The 27,376-nt window shown below is 44.0% G+C and overlaps 1 protein-coding gene across 2 annotated transcripts in view; it reads right to left on the bottom strand.

Annotated features, from left to right (window-relative positions):
• TGFBR3 (transforming growth factor beta receptor 3) overlaps positions 1-27,376 on the bottom strand; it is a 264,695-nt gene that overhangs the window by 43,236 nt on the left and 194,083 nt on the right. For both annotated transcript variants that reach the window (XM_029062681.2, XM_029062680.2), the window contains exons 6-10: positions 15,638-15,806; positions 10,879-11,026; positions 4,066-4,255; positions 1,671-1,993; positions 1,089-1,241 (exon numbers count right to left, since the gene is read on the bottom strand). In XM_029062681.2, the coding sequence (XP_028918514.1) occupies positions 1,089-1,241; positions 1,671-1,993; positions 4,066-4,255; positions 10,879-11,026; positions 15,638-15,806 (983 nt within the window). The remainder of the gene's footprint in view (positions 1-1,088; positions 1,242-1,670; positions 1,994-4,065; positions 4,256-10,878; positions 11,027-15,637; positions 15,807-27,376) is intronic.

The raw sequence follows: 27,376 nt of genomic DNA, 5'->3' as shown, positions 1-27,376 counted from the left end.
CAGCCCACACACTCCGCACTCCTCAGGTGCTAACCTTCTCACTGTGCCTCGTGCTAGCCTGTCCCACTGTTGACCCCTGGCCCACATCTTACCTCTGGCCTGGAATGCCCTCTCTCCTCAAATCTGCCATACAATCACTCTTCCTCCACCTTCAAAGCCCTACGGAAGGCTCGCCTCCTCCAAGAGGCCTTCCCAGACTAAACCCCCTTTTCCCTCAGCTCCCCCTCCCCTTGGCGTTGCCTCAATTCGCTCCCTTGGCTATCTCCTCTCCCTGCCCCACTGCACTTATATATATATCTATAATTATATTTAATAATAATAATAATGTTGGTATTTGTTAAGCGCTTACTGTGTGCCGAGCACTGTTCTAAGCGCTGGGGTAGACATAGGGGAATCAGGTTGTCCCACGTGGGGCTCACAGTCTTAATCCCCATTTTACAGATGAGGGAACTGAGGCACAGAGAAGTTAAGTGACTTGCCCACAGTCACACAGCCGACAAGTGGCAGAGCTGGGATTCGAACTCATGAGCCCTGACTCCAAAGCCCGTGCTCTTTCCACTGAGCCACGCTGCTTCTCTATATTTATTTATATTGATGTCTGTTTACTTGTTTTGTTGTCTGTCTCTCCCCTTCTAGACTGTAAATCCAGCGTGGGCAGGGGTTGTCTCTCTTTATTGCTGAATTGTACTCTCCATGCTCTTAGTACAGTGCTCTTCACACAGTAAGTGCTCGATAAATACGACTGAATGAATCTACATTCGGTGCCGAGAAGCAACATGGCATAGTGGAAAAAGCACGAACCTGGGAGTCAGAAGGTCATGGGTTCTAATCCCGGCTCTGCCATTTCTCTGCTGTGTGGTCTTGGGCGAGTCATTTCACTTCACTGGGCCTCAGTTACCTCATCTCTAAAATGGGGATTTAGACTCTGAGCTCCACGCGGGACAGGGACTGTGTCCAACCCAACTTGCTTGTATCCACCCCAGTGCTTAGTACAGGGTCTGGCATGTAGTAAGCACTTAACAAACATCACAATTATTATTATTTTTACAGCAGAGGTGGGGAAGATGGCTCCACAGGGTACCACTCACCGAATTATAGTAAACCACACTGCCTGGGGCAGAGGCTCGGCGCCTGGTCCCACAGGCATACAGGGAAGATTCCAGAATGAAATGGGTCCCATTCATCTTGGCTTTGCAGTCGGGGTCCAGCAGGGAAAGCTCCGTCCCTACATAGCCATTAGCCTAGGACAGTCAGTAAAACCAGAAAAGCCATTAGAATCCCACCATAGTGTCAATGCAGTTCTGCTTTCGCACAATCATGGGCTTGACTAGTCTGGTTTTCCACGTAAAGGGTACTGTAAGCTGTGCTTTCCTTCCCTTCCACCCCCCACTCCCTGCCACCCAACCCCCATAGCAAAATATTGATATATAAAGTTTTGGAGATGACTTCTTACTCCTCATGTGTGATCCCGCCCCGCTTTGTTCTGAACAACAGGAACCAGGAAAGCATGATAGCCAAAGGAAGCAGCTAGCATGCAACTGAGAAAACAGTGGTGTCTCTGGGGTTCCAAAAACTTACGGGGAAGAGCAGAGGAATAACAACTGCAATCTAGAAGGGGGGAGGAATAAAAATTTCCTCCCTCTCCTTAGGGGTTGAGGAACTCCACTGACCTGCAGAGAGTCTTTTCCTACGGCCACAGTCATCTTTTCGTCATCACATCTGACCGAAAGCGCGACGTCAATGCTCCCCTGAACCTCTTCGGGTTGCTTGGGGCTGGGAAGCAGCTGTATGCTGGGGCCCTGAATGATAGGATCCTTTTCGGGAGGTGAGCCTTCCTCCCCTTTTTCCTGTTTCCCTTTTCTGTTGATAGAAGGGAAGGGAAAAGGGAAGGGGCTTCGGATAGGGGGATTCTCAGGAGCCGGTAGAGTGCTTGCTCCCAGTAGTATCGCCAGCTCTGGAGGGATGGAATGATCCTCTTCATCACTCATTTCCTCTGGTGTCGGAAAGAGAACGCAGTGAAGCATCAGTAAGTGGCTTCCCACCTTCAAAGTCTTATTAAAAGCACCGCTCCTCTAAGATTCTCCTCTAGCTGAAAGTGATCTGTGGCAGGCACAGGGGAAAATTGGAACGGAATGGGTCTATGGAGAATTTTGCCTCCACAAGTGACTCTGAATATGGAGTTGTGAGGCCCAGTCCTTGTCCCCTCTATGTTCTCCAGAGGCTCTTCCAGGGTCTCCTCCAAAGACTGGGAGCCCCATATGGGATAGGGATTGCATCCGATCCGAATATCACGTATCAACTCCAGTCCTAAGTATAGTGCTTGGCACAGACTCAGTGCTTAATGAATACCATAATCATTCTTATTCTCATAGGAATCAAAAACCACCCCCATCTTGTTTTTCTCAGGTTGGTTTGCTAACAGATGTTTCTGGAAATTGGTCCCTCAAGTCTTTACTTTTTGATCTGAGACTGTCATTCAAAACTAGAGGAGAAAGGGCCTCATTTGCTCCAGACATTTGCAAAATGTTCATTGTCCCTAGAGGGAGGAACAATTTGACATGCTGGGTATGGGTCCCGGGAAAGAGTTTAATTCAAGATCCCCACCTGGGCCACAAACAAGCTGGGGATAGAGGGTGAAATACCATAGGCATGAAGTCCCTTTTAGGCCAGGACCTGGCTGGTTATGGTGTTTAGGAAGTACTGATTAGGAGAGCTAGCACTGTGTTAAGCAATGGGGTTGATATAAGATAACCAGATCAGACAGAACCCCTGTCCTTCCCTGGACTCACCATCTGAAAGACAATAATAATAATAATTTTGGTATTTGTTAAGCACTTACTATGTGCCAAGCACTGTTCTAAGTGCTGAGCAGATACAAGGTAATTACGTTGTCCCACGTGGGGCTCACAATCTTAATCCCCATTTTCCAGATGAGGTAACTAAGGCACAGAGAAGTTAAGTGACTTGCCCAAAGTCACACAGCTGATAAGTGGCAGAGCCGGGATTAGAACCCACGACCTCTGACTCCCAAGCCCAGGCTCTTTCCACTGAGCCACGCTGCTTGTGTAATGTATACTGAGGGCTATTTGCACTTGCTATAAACATGATGCAAGTTTCAACCCCAAAATATGGCCATTTTGCTTCTCCGTTCCAGATCCAGAAAGCCTCCTATAATGTCCAAATTTGTTGCACTATTGATTTTAGGGAACCTCCTAGGGCCTTAAACGGGTTCCATAAGCCCCCACTACTCTGGACGGTAAGCTTATTGTTGGCAGGGGACGTATCTATCAAATCTGTTATATTGTACTCTCCCAATGATGTAGTACAGTGCTCTGCACAAAATAATCACTCAATAAATACAACTGATCATCTGACTGACTGATTGGAACAATCACTGAAAGTTCTCCGAATGGTAGCTTTGCCCTTGCATCAATATTTTAAAACTCACTTTCCCACGGGTCTCACATAGAGACCTTAGTCAGTCAGTTAATCGTATTTCCTGAGCACTTTACCGTGTGCAGAGCATTGTACTACATGCTTGGGTGAGTACAATACAACAATATAACAGACACATTCCTTGCTCACAACAACCCTATCTCAGTACATCTTAGCAAACGGCCCAATTCTGCTACCTGGAATTTTGTTGAAAATTTTTGGAAATTTCAATTACAGAGGGGATGCGTGATTAACCTCTAAAGTCTAAACTCATTTAGGAAAACCCAAAACTACTCTGTCAAAAAGACTGTGCTCCTTTTTCATTTGTTGCTAAACTATAAAAGGCCTCCTAAGAATACAGTGAACAATCACCTTCACGTCACCCAGCCATGTCATTTTTCTAAAATTCCAGATAGGAAATACAACTCTTTTTTCTCCACACCTTGATTTTTTTTCCTAAAATTAATTTATCGCCTTTGATCTTTGGAGATTGACAGCAAAAAGGAGAGAGAGCTCAATGCACCTTTCAAAATAAAGATCAAAAAGCCAAGCGATCTCTGAAATGGTATTTCTTTACCAGGAAGGGGTCACAAAAACTAGCCTTCTTATGATCAAAAGAAGCATACTTACCATTGTTTTCAAGCCTTAGATGGAATCGGTTGGCGACAGGAGCCATTGTATATGATGTAACTGGACCGTACCCATGGTCAAAAGCCCACTTAATCAAACTCTCCTGCGTTGAGGGAATGTCGACTCTTACTGATTTTTTCATAGTCATGGACCTTTCACTTTCTTTCCCGAAGCCAATGCTGTTTGGTGCCTGGGGGTTAGAGAAAAAGAAATCGCTCAAATCCCCAATTAAGGATCCTTTATTAAATATCTTAAACATGAAAATAATTCAAAGAATTAAGTCCATTCTTGAGCAGCCAAAGACCACTGAAACAAAACCTCAATAAAGTGGATTGCTTTCCACACCAAATACTCTTTTTTCACAACTTCTTGAAAAAAATACATGCCTACATATGTATGATTCTCAATCCATCGTATTTATGGAGCAATTACTGGATGCAGAGCACCTCACTGAGCATTTGGGAGCATACAAAATAATAGAGTTGGAAATTGTAGTATCTCGTCCCATTGAACTCATTAATATGAAAGAGGGCACAGTCTTTAAGCTTCTAAAATAGAGTCAAACAATGGAATTTATTGAGTGCCTACTGTGTGCAGATTATTCAATGGTATTTATTAAGTGCTTACTGTGTGCCAAGCACTGTACTAAATGCCCGAAAGTACAATACAACCATAAACAGACACATTCCCTGTTCACAACGAGCTTGCAGGCTAGAGGACTGTAATAAGTGCTAGGGGAAAGTACAATGCAATAGAGTTGGTAGACACTATCCTTGCCCAGAGAAATTGGCAGATTTAGAGAAGGAGACGGACTCTAAAACTAACTGTAGGAAGGGGAAATGGCAGGATAAAATAATATATACATTATGCTGTGGGTGGGATGAATATCAAGTGCTTAAAGGGTACGCATCTGAGTCCATAGGCGACAGAGAGTTGAGGGCGTGTAGGGGAAATGAGGATTTAGTCAGAGCACATTTTATAAGCTGTGAAGTCACACATTGCAGTTCAGCTACAAATTAATGTCAGTTCAGCAACATTATCTTTACTATCACCTCCATTAATCATTCCTGGGTTTATTTTAATACCTTAATCGTTCGTGCTTACATGAGTTTTCTAATTTTTAAGAGCTTCAGAATGTCTCCATCAGAAAAAACCAGCTAATCTCATTTTCCTTTTCACTTGGACCTAATTCCTTCACTTTCAATCCCTGGGGTTGGAAAGCACGCACACATGTGCATACACACACACACACAAGCACATACATATACACACTTTCTTGAATTTCACCCTTCTACAGTGACAACTTACAGGCACCTTAGAAGCAATTTTAGTGGTATTAAACCTACGTCGATGTGTACTTAGGCATTCTTAAATAAGCAACACTTGAAAATGTTTTATATTCAAGGTATCAGATACCAGAACACTTTATTTTCCACAGGTTCAGGTTGGATATGAGCTGAAGAGGGTATAAGTGATATGGTCAAAGACTGAATCAGTGTCAGTCTTAGGACAGAACCAGGAAGTTCCCTATTCCATTAGTTGTTCCTTTCAATTACCCTATGTATAAAACAGCAATATGGATTTACTTTTATGTGGGGGCTCTTATCAAACCAAGATTCTTAAAGAAGCACCATAAAATGCTGCCCAGACTATACAAATACAACAATTTTGGATATTCCTGAATTGCTAATAAAGCCATATTCCTAAAATGGAAATAAATAAGTTATATCAGTCCTCTCAAACTTTATTTTATATGCATAAACTGACCCAATATTTCATTTTTAAAATGACTCTGGTTTGCATTACCCTGAATACAAATAGAGAGTCTTCACAATTCCCTTCTCCTTCCCAGCTCCCATCAAGGAAGCAATAGGGCAGTAACACATAACAGTGTAGAAAGGCCCAAAATGAACATCTCACTCAAGATGACATGCATTTGTGAGGGTTTCTGAGGAGGGCTAAGTGGCAGGTTACCAGTTATCGTACACACTTTTGCACTTCGACTGTGAGCTTCTTATGAGACAGGAATTGTTTCTGACCTGATTAACTTATACCTACCACAAGGCTCAAAAAAAAAAAAAAGGCTCAGTACATTCCTTTAGATTTCACGCTTCTTGTGGGCAGGGAACGAGCCTACCACTCTATTACAGTGTATTCTCCCGAGCCCAGTGTTCTGTACCCAGTAAAATGTAATTACTGTTTACTTCTTTACTTCTTTTGATGTCTATCTCCCCTCTTTTAGACCGTTGTGGAGTCATCCCCAAAGTCCACCCTTAGTACGGATGTATCTTCAGGCATTTATGTGTAGACCACATATTTCATTGAATTTTCAATTAATTCATGCTGACTTCATAGTCCTAGACTGTAAACCCACTGTGGGCAGGGACTGTCTTTATTGCTGAATTGTACTTTCCAAGCACTTAGTACAATGCTCTGCACACAGTAAGCACTCAGTAAATAATAATGTTGGTATTTGTTAAGCGCTTACTATGTGCAGAGCACTGTTCTAAGCGCTGGGGTAGACACAGGGGAATCAGGTTGTCCCACGTGGGGCTCACAGTCTTAATCCCCATTTTACAGATGAGGGAACTGAGGCACAGAGAAGTTAAGTGACTTGCCCACAGTCACACAGCTGACAAGTGGCAGAGCTGGGATTCGAACTCATGAGCCCTGACTCCAAAGCCCGTGCTCTTTCCACTGCGCCACGCTGCTTCTCTAAATACGCTGCTTCAGTAAATACGACTGAATGATTGAATAATTGATTTAGTGATTGATTGATTCCCCAGGAATCAGTATGATGACTGAGGAGCAAATTCAGTGGGATAGCAAGTGCTGTTCTATATCAAATGCAGTTTTTTTGAGCCACTGCTTCAATCTAGCTGTACAGTCTTCCCTGCATGAGGATTAAGCCATTTTCAGGCTGTGTAAAACATTTTTATTTTCATGCTGAATTACTCTTCTCTGCATATACGCTGCATTTTTGCTAAATTCCCCATTTGTTTCCCATTTTATGTGTTCTTGACGTGACTAAATATTAATCTTTTCCCACTGTAAAACCATAAAAAATTTACAGGACCCATTTTCTCTTCGTCAATTCCGAATCGGGGTGGTGGCTCATGGACACTCATTGCTCTGAATAAAGGCTTAATGAGTCTCACCTTTCATTTTCCTATCTCCAAGTGTCTGCTCTGAAGTCAGACCGACTGACCTCTCAACAGAACTGCATCGAAGGCGAAAAGATCCACCCAGGGAAGCTTAACAGAATACAGGAAATAGCTACATTATACTTAAAAAATTCTATTATTCTAGGGAAACCCCACTGGGATGAGGAAGAAAACCAAAAGGAGACAAAGAACATCCCGATTTGCGTACCGTTCTTTCTTCTTTTTAATCATTAGCAGATTTATGCCAACACAACAGTTTCTTCCTCACATTTCAAATCCGAGATGTGACTGCCTGAAACTGTAATGCTACTTTAAACAATGTTGGCTGGCCCCAACTGCCCTATTCTTTTATTGTTCTATAGTCAAGGCAGCTGAAAAAATATTGTATTTCCAGAACGGCATCACGCCTGCCACCTGCCCTTTTTGATTCACGCAGAATGGTCTGATGACACCTTTCCACATAAAATTCTAGGAGCTGTCAGCACTGTCCACGCTGATATGCCTTGGGACCGCCAAGGCTAGAAATCCATTTACACATCGGCAAATAACAGTGCCCAAAAAATGGGAGGAAAACTGATCACGGGGGCCTCGGAATTAAGTCCTGAGAGCCTAAATGGAAACTCTTAGCCACTACCCCAACTCCCCACTCCAAGTCACCATCCCTTCTCTGGCTCTTTTGTGCCCCTCGGTTGTGTGGGATTCAGTGGAGCTCCCCTTACTCGCTACTGTCACCTAGCAACCCCTTTTCCTGAAGGAGGGAGAAGTGGAGAGTCAGAGAGACCACTCTTTCACACACCGATGGGATCTGTTATGTGTACTGGGTGAATGACTGGTTAACCCACAAGCTAAGTGTGAGCTGGAGAGACTATGGGACATGAACCAGGTTTCAATACAGGGGCCTGAACATTTCATGAAGTCCCAAATGCAACAACTACCCAGACTGAAGATCAGAGGTGTAGCATCAACTCCAAAGACACCATCAATTCCCTGAAGGTGGCAATTAAAGCCAAGGGGGATGAGAAATGAGGTGTGCAGTGGGAAAAGGAAAATGATTTTTGCCAACCAAAGCATATTGCCAAGCATTTTTCAGGGCCACATCACTGAAAGAGCCCAGATTTTCTCTCTCCTTTTATTTTTGGTAGATATTTTCTGTTCAAACCAGCTTTGGTGACCAAAAGGAGAAGGCAAAAGGATCTTTTCTTTCTCTTGCTCCTGGCATAATTCTTCATTTCCCATGTTTTTAGGACATTGCCTACGTACCCACACCACCTTGAACAATGAGGAGACCGGGATTTAAGAAAACAAGGCTTTCTGTCCTTTTTCAGTATTCTTTAAATGTGCTAATATGGACTTATATTTGGAGAGTTGAATATAGAAGAATAATAGGTGCCTGAGGAGAACTTTGCCTTTATTTAGCCTAAAAACGGATTGGTTTTTCCATATAAATAAATGAATATGGATCTCAACTTCCCGTTTTCTTCTAAACACTCATGCAAAGCCACTCTACTAAGCTACTGAAAACTAGCTTCGCCTTCTTAATTTGCATTCAATGTTGATTTTTTGCAGGTACCTCTTCCCTAGTCCAGCTGGGAATTACCCTAGAGGAAAATTGGAAAGGCTGCGGAACTGATTTGGGTAATAAAAAAAAGAACAACGTGAAACATTACCTAATTGTTTAGTAACGTTGACACGCATTGTCCAAAATTGGACTTGGAAAGGAGTTCAGTCATAGGGAGGGATAAACAGAGCCCATTTCTGGATGAGTAGTCTAATTTATAGCCTTTTCGATTCCTATGAAGGGCATTTAAAAATTCCACTCAAAATTGTAATATATCGAACACACGTATCCAGGGAGAGGAGATAGCCTTTTAGGAGTGACAAAAGAGGGAACGGTCCTATGGGAACTCTAGGAGGGAATTTAAAAGTACTGTAGGTTTTAGAGTTCTGAGGCATGATCACCTTTCCTGTTTTTGTTATTCTTAAATTTTAACGTTCCACTGGTGTGCCACACTGCAAGTCAAAGAATGTCTTGTATTACTGGTCCTCCAGTTGGCCAGGGCAAAATCGACAACACATCTACTTTAGAAAACAATTTGGTCTCAGATTGTGGTTAGCACCAACTTAATCAACACCACACACCTATTAGGGAAGCAGCATAGTCTAGTTGATAAAATATGGGCCTGAGAGACAGAGGACCTGGGTTCTAATTCCGGCTCCACCACTTGCCTCCTGCCTTGGGCAAGTCACTTAATTCCTCTGTGCTTCAGTTTCCTCATCTGTAAAATTGGAATTCACTACCTGTTCTCCCTCCTACTTAGACTGTAAGCCCCATGTGGATCAGGGACTTTATGCAGCCTGATTAACTTGTATCTACAGTGCTTAGACTAGTACTTGACACTTAACAAATACAGAAGTCGGAGGCAGGAATCACTGATAAAAGAAGAAAGATGGCCTGATGATTTCAGGACCCAATCATCTATTTCTGTGGGTGGAAGATTTTTCTGACACTGAAAATCACAGGTGGCATATATACTTATTTCCCTAAACACTATATGCTTTATGTATCTTTAATCCATTTTCAATAGCAATCACCAGGGAAATGACTGCCAACTATTCAAGTGAACAAACTATTACCTTCAAGAAATAAAATGCTAGGTGATATATATGAAGTTATTAGGAACACACAACAGATTTGCAATTATATGCATATTTCTCTAAACATAAACTGTAGAAGAGCAGAAATTCCCAACTCTTAGCTGAGACAGAGAGAGATTAAGTGATTTCCCCAAAGCCACATTGCAGACGCTAACCATGGCTCCAAAACAGTCTTTAGTTTTCAGTTTGCTACTGACCAAATTATTAAGCCACAGTGAAATGCCTTCTCTTCCCTAGAAAAAAAATTAGAAAAAAGATGATCTCTCTCTCATAGGTCACACAGGTCACTTTGTGGTTGTTCTGGTGAGGTTATTAGGCTTGGCAGAAAATCCTACTAGATATTGAATTTTGCCTGACAGCTCACAGGATTCATGGACTAAATACATTTTTTTCTAGCCCTCCTTATCTCCTTTAAAGGGTAGCGTGACCTAATGGAAAGACTATGGGCCTGGAAGTCAGAGGACCTGGGTTCTAATCCCGACTCTGCCACTTGCTTCCTTTATGACGTTGGGCAAGCCACTTAACTTCTCTGAGCCTCAGTTAACTCATCTGTAAAATGGGGAAGAAGATTATGAGCCCCACGTGGGACATAGTCTGTGTCCAACCTGATCAGTTTGTATCCACCTCAGCACTCAGTACAGTGTCTAGCACAGAGTAAGTGCTTAATTACCATTTTAGAAAAATATTTCTGGGGCAGCGGGAATTTACAGTGCTTGTTTTGAGGGTAGCAGATCCAACATAGGTAAGAAGCAGGGGAAGTAGATGCAGGATCACTAATTCTCTCTTTGTCAATAGCCACCTGTTCAACTTTAGCCCAAGTGGCCAGGAACAGCTCACTCCATCAGGCCAAAGTTTTCATTTCTAAATGACCTCAGGAAGGCCAAAGAGGAAAAAACGTGTTCAAAGGACTATATGCTTCAGAGCTACAACTCACTCACGTATAATCTGAACTGCTAACAGCCTCCCAAAAGAGTGAAACGGCTTATCAACTTACAATAACTTCCAGGGCGCCTTTAACATCATATGACTTGATCACCCAATTGACAGATTTTTTACACTTCAAGATAAGAGCAAGATTTTTGACCACGTCGGCATCTTTTCGAAACGGTCTGATGTCAACTATTATGTCCACCTGGAAAGCACTGTGGATGGAAAATGAAGACAAGAGTTACAACCTGAATGCCAGAATTTTGCAGCTATCAACCTCCTTTCAATCTGTTATGTTTCCAATGTCTGGCCAGCTGATTAAAAAAACTGGAGTTGATCCCAGGCAACACGGCATATGCAAAACAGATTGTTACTCCACACTGGCTGGAGTGATTTTTTCATAACAATAGAAACACATGCCCCAGATTGAAAATAATTTACTAAAATTTGGTTTTCAAAAAAAGTGCTTGCTTAAATGCAGTCCCGTCTATATTTGAAATGAGTGGGACTAAATCACTAGACTTTGCCCTTGTAGAGGAAAGATTCTTTTTTCCCCATTTCATGATCTTAAAAATCTGACTGTTCCCCCAACTTGCTGAATGTATAAATGAAAGGGGTAATAAAACTTGGGCAAATATCTTGATTTGGGCAAGTTTTGCTTAGGCATTTACACATGCTGTAGAATTATATTGGCATTTTCTTTCCAAAACTTCTGGATATACAGTTACTCAAATAAAGAAAGCAGATGTCCCACATGTGATTACTGGAAAATCAATGAAAACAATTCAGACTTTTACGAATTTGGTAAAGAAGAAGAATTTTTTTTACCAAGCAATAACATCTCCTCTTACAGAATATAAGCATAAAAGATAAATCTACATTTCTATTGTGACTTTTGACATTTGTAAATAATAATAATTATTATTATTGTTATGGTACTTGTTAAGCGCTTACTATATGCAAAGTAGTGTTCTAAGCACTGGGGTAGATACAAGTTAATCAGGTCAAACGGCAGGGACTGTCTCTATCTGTTGCCAACTTGTTCATTCCAAGCGCTTAGTACAGTGCTTTACACATAGTAAGCGCTCAATGAATACTATTGAATGAATGAATGAAAGGCCGGACACAGTCTCTGGGGCTCCCAGTCTTAATCCCCATTTTACAACTGAGGTAACTGAGGCTCAAAGAAGTTAAATGACTTGCCCAAGGTCACACAGTAGACAAGCGGAGGGGTTAAGATTAGCACCTAAGTCCTTCTGACTCCCAGGTCCGTGCTCAATCTGCTAAACTACACTGATTTTTGGATTATTACATAGGGACATCTGCCTGATTCCCGTGAGTTCTCCCTGGCCTTTCAAATCTACATATAATCCCTCATATGGGGGCAGACAGTGGTAATCGTCGGCTCCACCTTCACGACATCGACAAAATCCACCCTTTCGTCTCCATCCAGGAGCGTGGCTCAGTGGAAAGAGCATGGGCTTGGGAGTCGGAAGGACTTCTGTTAAGCGTTTAACAAATACCAACATTCATCCAGACTGGTACCACGGTAATCTATTCATTTATCCTATCCTGCCTTGATTACCGTATCAGCCTCCTTGTTACCCTCCCTGCCTCCTGTCTCTCCCCACTCCAGTCCAACCTCCACACTGCTGCCCGGATCATTTTTCTACAAAAATGTATGGGCCCTGTTTCCCCACTCCTTAAGAACCTCCAGTGGTTGCCCCATCCCCCTCCAGATCAAACAAAAACTCCTAATCATTGACTTTAAGGCACTCAATCACCTTGCCCCCTCCTAGCTCACCTCATTACTCTCCTACTACAACCCAGCCTGCACACTCTGCTCCTCTAATGCTAACCTTCATACTCTACCTTGACATCGTCTATCCCACCGCCGAACCCGTGCCCACATCCTGCCTCTAGCCTGCAACACCCTCCCTCCTCAAATCCGACAATTACTCTCTCTGCTTCATAGCTTTATTGAGGACACATCTCCTCCAAGAGGCCTTCCCTGACTAAGCCTCCCTTTCCTCTTCTCCCACTCTCTCTGCATTGCTCTGACTTGCTGCCTTCATTCATCCCCACCTCCCAGCCCCACAGCACTTATGTACATATCTATCATTTATTTATATCAATATCTGTCTCTCCCTCTAGACTCTAAGCTCACTGAGGGCAGGGAACGTGTCTGTTTATTGTTGCATTGTATCCTCCCAAGCTCTCAGTACAGGGCTCTGCACACAGTAAGCACTCAATAAATACGATCGAATGAATGAAAGTGACTAGTAGAGAGTATTTTTCAGGCTAACATAGAAAGGGCTTGCAATGGGGATTTTATCGTTTGAAAATGTTAATGTGGTTACCTGAAGAATGTCATTTTTTAGCCAAATTTTTTAGCCACTCGGTGTGGCTTTTGGATTTTACATCCCATATTCTTTCTTGAACCGAAAGTCGAAAGTCCCAGAGTGGGGGTGGGCAAAGGTGGAGTGGAGAAGAGAGGCTTTCTGCTGGTATAAAAGTGTCCCCTCAGGCCCACCATAGGCTAAACACAAAATCTAGTCACCCTGCCTGTGCCACATCAGCCACAAAGCCAGCTAATGCCATAAAATCAGTTGCGATTTGAGCAGCACCTGAGAGCACTAAGAAAAGAGTTTTCCTTACACACTATTAACGATGGTAATCATCATGGTAATTTTAGATGACGAAAGTCATGTGTGGGTGGGGCTTTCTGGGGGAGGGGTTTCTGATGGTGGGAAATAAAGCAGCCAGAGACAGAGGTCCTAGGTGGGTGACCAAACACCACAGAGCAACAGATATATGTGTGCAGCAGCTAGCAGAAAATGGACAAAGTCTTCTGCGGGGGGGGATGAAGGTGACACAGGCACATGGAAAGTCGGGGACACGACACCCTCAAGTAGAGAGCCCTGACAGAGAAGCAGCATGGGCAAGTGGATAGAGCGCAGTCCTGGGAGTCAGAAGGACCTGGGTTCTAATTCCACCTCCACCTCTTCTGTGTGACCCTGGGCAAGTCACTTCACTTCTCCGGGCCTCAATTACCTCATCTGTAAAATGGGGATAAAGACTGTGAGCCCTATGTGGGACAGGGACCGTGTCCAACCTGATTAACTTGTATCTGCCCCAGCACTCGACACAGAGTAAGCACTTAAGAAATACCACCATCACCATTATTTTTCCCAGGGAGAACTCAGAACCCAGTCTAGGTGCAGCTGGTCCGGGCAGGGCCAGGAAGCCATTTTCCAGTTCCAGCCGGATATCCTGAGCTCTCCTCAGCCACCCCCATGTGGCAAGAGCTTTCATCCCTGTCTCCAGGGTCTTGGGAATTCTGTGTTAGCCTACCGCACGGCTGTGGCAAGGACTCTGGGTTCACCACGTCCTTCTGGGTGGGCCGGCACATCGGAAGTTGAGCCACCATTTTGTCAGGACAGACTCACCACAGGCAGCCGACAACTGTTTCTCCTGGCTAAAGAGTGGCTCTATTAGCTTCACCTCCAAAAGTCCTCGTCTGAAGGAGGGAGAGGTTAGTAAGCTAGACATTCCTATTGCCCCATCCTGGAACTGGCATAAATAATCATAATAATTATTCATAATAATAACACATGGTTTCTGTTACATGCTTTCTCTGCACCAAGCATTGTACTAAATGCTGGGGAAAATACAAGATAAAGCCAGACACAGTTCCTGTCCGACATGGGGCTCACGGGCTAAGGTGGAAGGAGAAGAGGTATTTAATCCCCGTTTTACAGATGAGGAAACAGAGGTTAAGTGACTGAAGTGACTGAGAAGTTGAGTGATTTGCCCATGGTCACACAGCAGGCAAGTGGCAAAGCCAAGATTAGAACTCAGGACCCCTGTTTCCCAGGCCACTGCTATTGCCACTAGACCACGCTGCTTCTCCCAGTGACGAAAATGGCAAAAATGAGTCAATACTGACAGAGCTTTTCACTGGGGGTTGGGTTGAAATAATGGGGTCCTTGCAAATGAGAAGGGATAATTACAATTTCCTAGAAAGATATGTGATTAAAGGTCTGAGCAACCCATCAAATTAATTTAATAATAATAATAAGTATGGCATTTGTTAAGCACTTACCACGCACCAAGCACCGCTCTAAGCACTGGGGTAGATACAAGGTAATTAGGTTGTCCCATGCGGGGCTCCCAGTCTTAATCCTCATTTTACAGATGAGGTAACTGAGATACAGAGAAGTTAAGTGACTTACCCCAGGTCACACAGCAGACAAGTGGTGGAGGTGGGATTAGAAGCCAGGTCCTTCTGACTCCCAGGACTGTGCTCTATCCACTAGGCCATGCTGCCTCAAAGAGTCCCTAGCACACAGATGATCTGACAGGTACAGTCTTACCCCTGCAATCAATCCCTTTAGCTACTAGTAGCTCTTAACAGGAAACAACTCCACATCTCTTCTACCCGTGGCCGGCATTCATGTTTTTACCTTCTGCCGTGATATAGCACGAGATTTCTATTGTCACTTTCAAGCTCCTCAGAAACATCGCCTGAATACTTTAATAATAATAATGTTGGTATTTGTTAAGCGCTTACTATGTGCCAAGCACTGTTCTAAGCGCTGGGGTAGATACGGGATAATCAGGTTGTCCCACGTGGGGCTCACAGTCTTAATCCCACTTTACAGATGAGGTAACTGAGGCACGGAGAAGTGAAGTGACTTGCCCAAAGTCACACAGCTGACAGGTGGCGGAGCCGGGATTCGAACTCATGACCTCTGACTCCTAAGCCCGTGCTGCTCTTTCCACTGAGCCACGCTGCTTCTCTATTAAATTGATTGATTGGTTACCTGTAGGGATTCGAATTGGGTGTGATTAACTCGATGACGTGCACTTCTCTCTCCAGAGGCAGACTGGACATCACACACCCCTCTGCTGGCCTGGGCTGAAGATACCCAGCAAGATAATTGAGGGAGAGAAAGTTCTTCTCGATGGTGCAGGTCGGAGGGAAAACTTGATCTGAAAAGAAGCATACGGGGATCCAGTTACACACAACTTGACTGTTGCAACAATAATGAATAAATAAGTGTGGTATTTGTTGAGCGCTTGTTATGTGCCAGGCACTGTCCTAAGCGCTGGAGTGGATACAAGCCAATCAGGATGGACACAGGCCCTGTCCTACATGAGGCTCACAGTCTCCATCCCCGTTTCACAGATGAGGTAACTGAGGCACAGAGAACAATGATAATAATAATAATGATTGTGGTATTTGTAAGCGCTCACTATGTGCCAAGCAACGTACTAAGCGCTGGGATGGATACCAGAAAATCAGGTTGGACACAGTCCCTGTCCCATGTGGGGCTCAAAGTCTCAATCCCCATTTGAAATTGAGGGAACTTAGGCACAGAGGAAATGAAGTGACTTGCCCAAGGTCACACAGCAGACAAGAGGCAGAGCTGGGATTAGAACCCATGACCTTTTTACTCCCAGGCCTGTGCTCTATCCACTATGCCGAGAAGCCAAGTGACTTGACCGAAGTCACACAGCAGACAAGTGATGGAACCAAGATTAGAACCTTGACTTTCTGATTCCCAGGCTCGTGATCTATTACGCTTAGGAAAAGACTGATGGGAATGAGTCTAAATTGAAGACATGCCTTCCAGCTCTGTGATACTGTACTCTCCCAAGCACTTAGTACAGTGCTCTGCACACAGTAAGTGCTCAACGCACAGCATTGATTGATTGATGAGGATCTCAGATCAGGTTGGCCCCCATCAGTCAGCTGACTCACGTAGGAACTTATTTATAAAGTAAATATCTTTATATTCTATTTTCCTTATCTGTAATTTAGTTTAATCGATCATATTTATTGAGCACTTACTATGTGCAGAGCACTGTAGTAAGCGCTTGGAATGCACAATTCGGCAACGGATAGAGACATGTCTGTCTCCCCCTGTAGACTGTAAGCTCCTTGTGGGCAGGGATTGAATCTACCAACTCTATATTATATTATATTTATATCACTGAGTGATATTTATAACCATTCAAATATTTATTTTCACCACCCTCCTGCTATTTTTGTCTCCGCCACTGAAATGTAAGCTCCTCGTGGGCAGGGAACATGTTTCATTTATTCAGTTAATAGGGGGTATTTATTGAGCGCTTACTGTGTGCAGAGCACTTGGGAAAGTACAATACAAAAGAGTTGGTAGACACATTCCCTGCCCCCAAGGAGCTTGGAGTCTAGAACTACTGTCTATTCTGTACTTTCTAAGTGCCTACTACAGTTCACTGCACCAAGTGGGTACTCATTAAATGTTATTATTATTATGAATAGTAATAATAATAATGGGATTTTTTAAGCACTTTCCAAGTGCCAGGCACCGTTCTAAATTCTGGGGTAGATATATTAGGTTTGGAAACAATCCCTGTCCCCATAGGGTTCTCAGTCTTAATCCCCATTTTATAGATGAGGTAACTGAGGCACAGAGAAGTAAAGTGACTTGCCCCAGGTCACACAGCAGACAGGTGGTGGAACCGGGATTGGAACCCAGGTTCTTCTGACTTCCAGGCCCGTCCTCTATCCACTAGGTCATGCTGCTTATATGACCATGGAGAAAGGGAACTGGGTTGGCCTCAACAGCATAGAGAAGAGGAATCAAGCTTTACGGAGGGGCACTTTCGAATCCCAAAGACCCAGAAGGAGTGAGGAGAGTCGAGCTTTCACCCTGGACTACCTGCCAGGATATGGCAGGAGGCGAGGTGTTGGGATAGTTTCCATCCGGACATCACTCCATCATATTTATCGAGCGCTTACCATGTGCAGAACACTGTACTCAGAGCTTAGGACCGTCCACTATAACCGAGTTGGTAGACACATTCCCTGCCCACGGTGAGCTTACAGTCTAGAGAGAAGTTTACAAAGAGATGAACCTGCAAACCCCATTCGAAAATTTCCCCCAACAGTAAACGGTGCCTCTGCAGCACTGGATTTGATGAGATTTCCATGCAGCCACTTAAACATTTAACCAGAAGTGAGTAAAAGTGCTGGCAGGGTATCTGCTACGAGCAATGGCCAGGGAATTCTCGATGCAGTGGGCCTTCATCAGAAAGGATCAGTAATCGGGACGCTGGGATTTGAATTAACAGGGACTTTTGCTTCTTTCAGATTAACTACCACGCATAACTTTGGAGTCCGAATTTACAGGCCCGGCGCAGGATTTCGGGCAAAGGGCCCAATCTTTTACAGCACTGCCCATGAGGACAAAAGCAGTGTGCTTAGTGGATAGAGCACAGCTTTTGAAGTCTAGAGGACCCAGGTTTGAATCCTGACTCTGTCACCTGTCTGCTGTGTGACCTTGGGCAAGACGCTTATCTTCTCCATCTTCTCTGTGCCTCAGTTACCTCTGCCACTTGTCTGCTGTGAGACCTTGGGCAAATCACTTATCTTCTCTGTGCCTCAGTTACCCTATCTGTCAAATGGCGATTAAGATTGTGAGCCCTATGTGTCCAACCTGATTAACCAGTACCTACCCCCAGTGCTTAGTACAGTGCCTAGCACCTAGTAAGTGCCTAACAAATACCAAAAAAAAAAAAAAACCAGCTGAAGCTTAGTCAGCTGGTCAATCATACAGAGCACTGTACTGAGCGCTTGGGAGAGTACAATTTAAGTTTATTTGGACTCTCCTATCCTCCATTTCTTCTACACTCTGAGGATTATTATTAATAATAATAATTATTATGGTACTTGTTAAGCACTTACTATGTGCCACACACTGTTCTAAGCACTGGGGTAGATACAAAGGATTCTGAGGCACACAAGGAATGCGAAGGCGGAGTCAAAGCCTCTAAATGAGGCTTTAGAGAAGCAGCGTGGTTCACTGGAAAGAGCCTGGGCTTGGGAGTCAGAGGTCATGGGTTCTAATCCCGGATCCTCCACTTGTCAGCTGTGTGACTCTGGGCAAGTCACTTCACTGGGCCCCAGTTACTTCATCTGTAAAATGGGGATGAAGACTGTGAGCCCCACGTGGGGCAACCTGATCACCGTGTATCCCCCCAGCGCTTACAACAGTGCTTTGCACATAGTAAATTCTTAACAAATACCATCATTATTATTATTAAATGGGCAGACATGACAGGAGGCCTTTCCTTTCTGACTCCACAGAATAGCCTCACGCTGAACTCCCCTTTAAGAAACACCTCAGAGAAAACGGCAACGGACTTGAAACTACCCTGCTGCTTGAGAGAGCCCTCTTCTGACATCTGCTGTTTTTCCCGCCAGACGAGGCCCGAAAACTACAGCTGCAACTCTGCTGACTTCTCGCCCCGAACACAGGATGGAAAATGACCTTGAGGTGATCCAAGGCTGAAATCAAATGAATGTATCCACAGAGCTCAGTCCTAAGTATGTGTGTACATACAGCTGGTTAGCTGAAGTTCCATCTGGAAGCCGGGGTAAGGACTAGTTACCTCTAGGGTTTCTTTCCTTTATATCTGCCTCATTTCTCACTTGAGATAAACCTACTTTGAGGCTTAAGGCTTGGAAAATATTGATGTCTCTCCCCACAGATGTTGAACTTTTAAAGCGTTTCGAGACGGGGGCTGGGGAACGCTAGAAAAATACATAGAAATGTGGGCAAGGTGTCAGGAATATTTGGCTTTGAACAATAACTCCTCGTACACCTCAATCTCTGAAGCAGGCTTAAATCTCGAAGAACCAGATTCTCCTAATGACTGAGTTAGTCACGGAGAGTAAATTGCATTTTGGGAAGCTCAGGGAATTTAGTACTCCTTAATATTCATTTTACTAAATGATACTCTCGAGCTCTGAAAAAGCTAATGTGTCCGGGTTTATTGACCTATAAAATGGAGCTATAATTCCTTTTCATGGTCAGCAGGGGTAATGCGTTTTGAGATTCTTTAAAGGAAGATCAAATTTACGCCCTAAATATTTTCACTTCAGTCTGGCCTACTGGAAAGAGTAAGGGCCTGGGAGTCAGGGGACCTGGGTTCTAATCACGACTCCATCACTAATCTGCTGCATACCCTTGGACAAGTCACTTAACATCAGTGCCTCAATTTACTCAACTGGAAAATGGAGATTAAACCCTACTCCGAGCTGCATGTGGGACAGGGTCTGTGTCCAATTCATCTTGTTCATCTTGTACCTCCCCCAGCATTTACTCCAGTGTTTGGCCCATAATGAAGTGCTTAGCAAGTACCATAATTTTTAGTATCATTATTTAAAATAGGATTAGTATCCTATATACAGATGTGTTATATTGTAAACTTGCTGAGGGAGGGAACCAAGTTCAATGTTCTATAGGATGCCAAGGAAATGCTGCAGCTGCTTTAGGGAAATGAAACTTGACCAGCACACCCTTCTTCCGTTAGACTGTGAAGCCTGTGCAGGACAAGGACTAATAACAGTAATGATAATGATGGTATTAAAGTGATTACTATGTGCAAGGCACTGTTCTAAGTGCTGGGGTGAATACAAATCGAATTGGACAAAGTCTCTGTCTCACATGGGGCTCTTTTCCCTGTTCTAAGTGTGAGGTGATTAACTTGCCTTAAGTTAATCAGGTTGGACCTAATCTCTGTCCCACATGGGGCTCACACTCTTAATTCCCATTTTACAGATGAGGTAACTGAGGCCCAGAGAAGTGAAGTGAGCTGCCGAAAGTCACGCAGCAGACAAGTGGTGGAGCCGGCATTAGAACCGATGACCTTCTCGACTCCGAGGCCTATGCTCTATCCACTATGCCATGCTGCTTCTCGATGCCTGTGACTGTCCTGATCACCTTGCATCTTCCCCAGTGCTTAGAGTAGTGCTTGATACATAAGAAGCACTTAGATGCCACAATCATTATCATCATTATTATTATAATTCACAGAAGAAAGGGAGACTCTAGGAGTCTGCCAGGCAATACTCTCATACTCACTCTTGGCAGGAGTTTTCTTTGGTCATGTGGATTAGTACATCAGCTGTCAACTTCAAAACCTTAGTAAACTATGAGCTGAAACGGAGCCGCTGGCTCTTAGTTAAAAGCCAGGACCCCTCTGCCACCTCTCACCAGAGTTTTACCTTTTTCTGCAAGAGCTGTTTTAGCATTCACAGACATCCTGAGTGGCTGACTCAGTCTCAGCAGTCCTCAAGACTGGAAGCTATTTATTTTGTTATTTTGTTAATGAGATGTACATCGCCTTGATTCTATTTATTTGCTATTGTTTTAATGAGATGTTCATCCCCTCGATTCTATTTATTGCCACTGTTCTTGTCTGTCCGTCTCCCCCGAGTAGACTGTAAGCCCGTCAAAGGGCAGGGACTGTCTCTGTTACCCATTTGTACATTCCACGCGCTTAGTACAGTGCTCTGCACATAGTAAGCGCTCAATAAATACTATTGAATGAATGAAAGCTCCTTGAGGACAGGGACTCTGTCTACTGACTCTACTGTACTGTACACTCCCACACACTTAGTACAGTGCTCTGCACGCACACACACACACAGTAAGCGCTCAATAAATACGGTTGATTGATCGATGTCCTATTTGAACTACGCCTGGGTGGACTGTGCCATGTAGATCCACTGTACTTTGTAAATGTCAGAAGAACCTGGGTTCTAAACCCATTTCTGCCACATGTCTGCTGTGTGACCTTGGGCAAGTTACCTCAATAGGCCTCAGTTACCTCATCTGCAAATGGGGATTAAGGCTGTGAGCCCCAAGTGGGACGGGGACGGTGTCCAATCCGATTAGCTTGTATCCACCCCATCTCTGAGTATATTGCCTGGCACATAGTAAATGCTTAACAAATAATCACACATCATAATTATTATTAAACGCTCTGTGGGTAGACCAAGGTTTAAGCTGGGGATGCCTTGGGCTATTGCCATTGACTCCCAAACAGGAGGGCAAAGATCCCAGCCCGATGGTTGCACAAGGCAGAGGTAAGTCAAGAGAACTTTTTTTCACCCAAAGACCAATAAGTAGAGCCCCCCAAAGTGCAACACTCACTCTGCTCGGAGAGCCTTCTCCTGTCCTGACTCTCCTGTTGCTAAGGACCCATTCCACGAGCCATTGTCATTCCTCAGCCAGTGGAGCTGAAAAACTGATTTTTTTTTTCTGTCTCTGAATGGCCCTCCTCGTGCCTGGCATTGAAACCTGGAGCGTGTGCCAAGTAGAAAAGAAAACACAAAGGGGAATCCCCGGGTAGAAATCTGGCAGGTTTGTAAGAAAACTGCCACATGCTTAACTAGTATTTTGGGGCTGGTTGCAGAACAAGAGTGGGGGGCCCTGGGCAGGGCTAGAGTTTAGAGGATTAAGAAATCAATCAATCGTATTTATTGAGTGCTTAAAATGCACACCTTCTGCCACGAGCTCCATACTGAAGACCAGAGTAGAAACCACCTTTGTCTCTTCAGTGTGTGACATAGGACGGAAGAGTGGCCAGAAGGTAGACTCAGGGGACTACCTCATCCTCATGGGAACACATCTCTCTTCTTGTCTTATCATCTCCGACCCATAGCGACGCCACGGGCACATCTCACCCAGAACGCCCCACCTCCACCTGCAATGGTTCTGATCATGTATCCAAAGAGTTTTCTTGGTAAAAATCCAGAAATGGTTTACCATTTCCTCCTTTCGCACAGTCAACTTGAGTCTCCGCCCTCGACTCTCTCCCATGCTGCTACTGCCCGGCACAGGTAAGTTTTGATTTGTAGCAGACTGCCTTCCACTGGCTCGCCCCTGGCTTAGCTAGGAATGGAATGGATAGGCCTCTGCTTGACTCTCCCTCCCGTAGTCGAGAATAATAGAGTACTGGAAACTCTCCAGGTGCGACACTAAGAGGGGAACACATCCCTAAGGCTAGTGAATCTAGTGGATGGTGTGTCAGATTGGAATCTAGAAGGGCAATTAATCAATGGTATTCACTGAACATTTACTGTGTGCAGAGCACTGTACTAAGCACTTGGGAGAGTATAATCCTCCTCCAAGATCTTAGGGGTAGAATCGATCTTTGCCTCCAAGGAACTTACTTTTGCCAATAGTTTCACTGTGTTATACACAGCACGCCACTTACCTCTCAGTAGCCAGAATCTTCATCTGAAAAATGGAAGAAATAATATTCACCTATTCCCCCTTCCTCCAGGATTATGGTGAGCAAAATTGGCATAATCTCTAAGAAAGCACTTTGAGCTGTGTAGATGAAAGATTCCTCTAAATCCAAAGAATTCATCCTACTTAGTTACCCTGATCACCCACCCAGTTTTCAGTTTTACTTCTTTTCAGTAATTCATTTGACAGGATTTACTGAGCACCTACTGTGTGCATGGCACTGTATGAAGTACCAGGGAATAGTAATAATGATGGTATTTACTAAGCACTTACTATGTGCCAGGCACTGTACTAAACTTTGGGGTGCATACCAGCAAATCGGGTTGGACACGGTCCCTGTCCCACATGGGAATCACAGTCTCAATCCCCATTTTACAGATGAGGGAACTGAGGCCCAGAGAAGTGAAGTGACTTGCCCAAGGTCACACAGCAGATAAGTGGCAGAGCTGGAATTAGAACCCATGACCTCACGACTCCCAGGTCTGTGCTCTAACCACTATGCCAGGCTGCCACTGTTCCTGATCCACACCCAGAGGGGCAGCAGACACACAAGGAAAAAATGAAATGAAAATGGCAACCTAAAATAACAGAACAAGGACAATGATAAAAACAATAGACTGCCAGCTTGTTGTGGGGTAGGGAATGTGTCTCCCAACTCTTATGCTGTACTCTCCCAAGAGTCAAGTACAGTGCTCTGCACTCAGTAAGTGCTCAATAAATACTGTTGATTAAGACCTAGAAGGTAGACACAGCCTACCCAGCTGTGTGTACGGAGTGACTTCAATGACAGTCAGCAGGCCCCCAAGCAGAAGACAAGAACCCTACTTCATTGGATCGCTCCATTAAGTCTTTGACTACCTGGAAATCTGCCCTCCCCACCTCCCTCCTGGGCCTTTTTGACTCTCCCATCTTTCCCAGCAGTATCTCAAGAGATCTAACAGCTCCTCTTAAAAGCTACCTCCACCCACATCCCTAGCCTCATCCCTCCGCACGTTTTTAAAACATTTGCTCCCTCCCTTCTTCCCTGCCAGCCATTTTCAACCATTTGTTTTCCAGTAACTTCTACCCCACTGTTTTTAAACTTGCCCATGTCTTCCCTACCCTAAAAAAAAACTCTCCCTTGACCCAATAGCTCCCTCCAGCTTTTGTCCCATGGCCCTCCTAATCCTCTCCAAATCATTTGAGCTAGTGGCATATGCCTGCTGACTCCACTTTCTCTCCTCCAATGCTCTCTTTCATCCCCTCCAATTTGGTTTCTGACCCCTTCTCTCCACGGAACCTGCCCTCTCTAAGGTTTAACTCTCCAGCCCTGACCTCCTTCTTTCTCTAAAATCTCAAATTTCCTCCTGCCTTCAGGGCATCTTTACTTGGATGTCCCTCAAGTTTAACATGTCCAAAACAGAACACCTCATCTTCCCACCTAAACCCTGACCTTCTCTGTCCTTCCCATCACTGTAGATAAAACCACCATTCCAGGTACTCAATCTGTCATGAAATCCTGTTCATGAAATCATGAAACATCTCTAGAATCCTGCTCTAGATTGTAAGCTCACTGTGGGCAGGGAATGTGTCTGTTTATTGTTATATTGTACTCTCCCAAGTGCCTGCACACAGTAAGTGCTCAATAAATACGATTGAATGAATGAATAGAATCACCCCTACCTCTTCATCCAGACTGCTACCATGCTGATCCAAGCACTTGCTATTCCCCACCTTAACTACTGCATCACTGACCTCCCTGCCTCCTGTTTCTCCCCTCTTCAGACAATATTTCACTCTGATCACTGGATTGTCTGGAAAAAAAAGTTCATTCCACATATCCCCATTCCTCAAGAATACCTAAAGGGTTACTCATCCATCTCCACATCAAACAGAAACTTCTTACCATTGGCTTTAAAGCACTCAATCAGTTTGCTCCCTTGTACGATACCTCTCTGATTTCCTAGTACAACTCGGCCCGCACACTTCACTCCTCGAATGCCAGCCACTGTATCTTGATGTTGACCACCAACATCCTCTCTCTGCCCAGAACTCCATATATGACAGCGTGGCTCAGTGGAAAGAGCTTGGCTTGGGAGTCAGAGGTCCTGGGTTCGACTCCAGCTCTGCCACTTGTCAGCTGTGTGACTGTGGGCAAGTCACTTCACTGGGCCTCAGTTACCTCATCTGTAAAATGGGGATTAACTGTGAGCCTCAAGTGGGACAACCTGATTACCCTGTATCTACCCCAGCGCTTAGAACAGTGCTCTGCACATAGTAAGCGCTTAACAAATACCAACATTATGACAGATCATCACTCTCCCGACCGTCACAGCATTATCAAAATCACATCTTCTCCAACAGACCTTACCTATGAAGCCTTCTTTTCCTCTACTCCCTCTCTCTTCTGTGTCACCTATGCACGTGTATCTGCACCCTTTAAGCACTTCATATTCACCCCAACCTGCCAGCACTTATGTACACACTCCTAATTTATGTATTTATATTAATGTCTGTCTCCCCCTCTACACTATAAGCCCACTGTGGGCAGGACACATATCTACCTACTCTGTTGTATTGTATTCTCCCAAATGCTTAGTACGGTGCTCTGAAATCAATCACTTATATTTATTGAGCCCTTACTTTGTGCAGGGCAATGTACTAAACACTTGGAAGAGAACAATATAAGAGAGTTGATAAATACGTTCCCTGCCTACAAGAAGTTTATAGTCTAGAGGAGTTTACTGCACACATTAAGCACTCGAAAAATACCACTGATTGATTTAATGATTATTTGAAATCTTAAGTCTTTTGGTTAAGGTTGATTTGAAGATGCCTGAGTGTGTTTGAAGCACATGGAAGCTGGGGGAAAAGAGCTTCATTAGACCTGGATGAGTATTTTGGAACTCTAAACGTTAGTTTCAGTTTAGTATTAAGACTGAGGATAAAGATTATGTTTGGAACTGGATTTGATTGTATGCTCCTTTACCTATGTATAATATGGTACTTAGAACTGGAAGGCCCAGATTTATGAATAATAAATGATCAGTTCTTTCCTTTCAAATTTACTTTTTCCCAAATATTTTAGATCAAAAAAGAAGTATTTAATTCATCCAATCATATTTATTGAGCACTTACTGTGTGCAGAACACTATACTAAGCCTTTGGGAAAGTACAATGCAGCAATAAAGAAAGGCAATCCCTGCCCACAAAGAGCTATACACTGTGCCCATGTTTATGACCACCCTTTTTGAGAAGGCATAGGAAGTCCTTTAGAAAGGAATTATACTTGAGCTGTAAGGTAGGAACAAGCATTCTCAAAGCTCATTTTTTTTTCTTTAAAATGGTTTTGTTAAGCGCTTACCATGTGCCAGGCACTGTACTAAGTGCTGAGGTAGATACAAGCTAATCAGGTTGGATAGAGTCCATGCCCCACTTGGGGAGAAGAGTCCTAGCCCCCATTTTACAGATGAGGTAACTGAAGAACAAAGATGCTAAATGGCTTGGCCAAGGTCACACAGCAGACATGTGGCAGAGCTGGAATTGGAACCCAGCTCCTCTACCTAATTGTTAAGTGCTTACTATTTGCAAAGCACTGTTCTAAGTGCTGGGGTAATCAGGGTGTCCCAAGTATGGCTCACAGACTCATCCCCATTTTACAGATGAGGGAACTGAGACCCAGAGAAGTTAAGTGACTTGCCTAAAGTCACACAGCTGGCAAATGGCAGAAGTGGGATTAGAACCCATGATCTCTGACTCCCAAGCCCAGACTCTTTCCACTAAGCCACGCTGCTTCTCCTCCCAGGCCTGTGCTCATTCTATTAGGCCATGGTGTTTCCAGTGCTCATTTTGGAGTCAGCTGGATGGTGATAGGGAAGGCTATATGATTCTGTGCCTAAAAAACAGTTTTTAAAGCTGCAATGTTATTATTATTGTATTTGTCAAGTACTCGCTATGTGTCAAGCACTATTCAAGCACTGGGGTAGATACAAGTTATTCAGGTTGGACAGTCTCCACTGCTCACAAAATAAGAAGGGAGAACAGTTATTTAAACTCCATTTTACAGTACAGTTGAGGCCCACAGCAGTTAAATGACTTGTCCAAGGTCACACAGCGTGCAAGTGGGGGAGATGGGATTAGAACCCGGTTCCTCTGACCCCCAGGACTGTGCTCTTTCCACAAGACCTCAATGCATAGACGGAGGCGCTCCCAATTTACAAAAACCTCTTATGGGTTCAGGCTGAGGCAAGTTCTGGGGTGAAGACTGAACAAGCCCAGACCAGGACCAGCACAGTATACAACCAATCAATTACTGGACTTACTGGACTAAAAGCTTGGGTGATTACAATTTATGTATATTAATGTTTGTAGCCTCATCTAGACTATAAGCTTCTTGTGGGTAGGGTATATGTCTATTCTTATACTTTTCGAAGTGCTGAATACAGTGCTCTGCACACAGTAAGCGCTCAATAAATACAACAAAGTTGGCAG

The sequence above is a fragment of the Ornithorhynchus anatinus genome, chromosome 4 (genome assembly GCF_004115215.2).
Source record: "Ornithorhynchus anatinus isolate Pmale09 chromosome 4, mOrnAna1.pri.v4, whole genome shotgun sequence".
Taxonomy (NCBI): Eukaryota; Metazoa; Chordata; class Mammalia; order Monotremata; family Ornithorhynchidae; genus Ornithorhynchus; species Ornithorhynchus anatinus.
The sequence above is the reverse complement of the archived record's forward strand: the minus strand, read 5'-3'. Positions and strand labels throughout refer to the sequence as shown.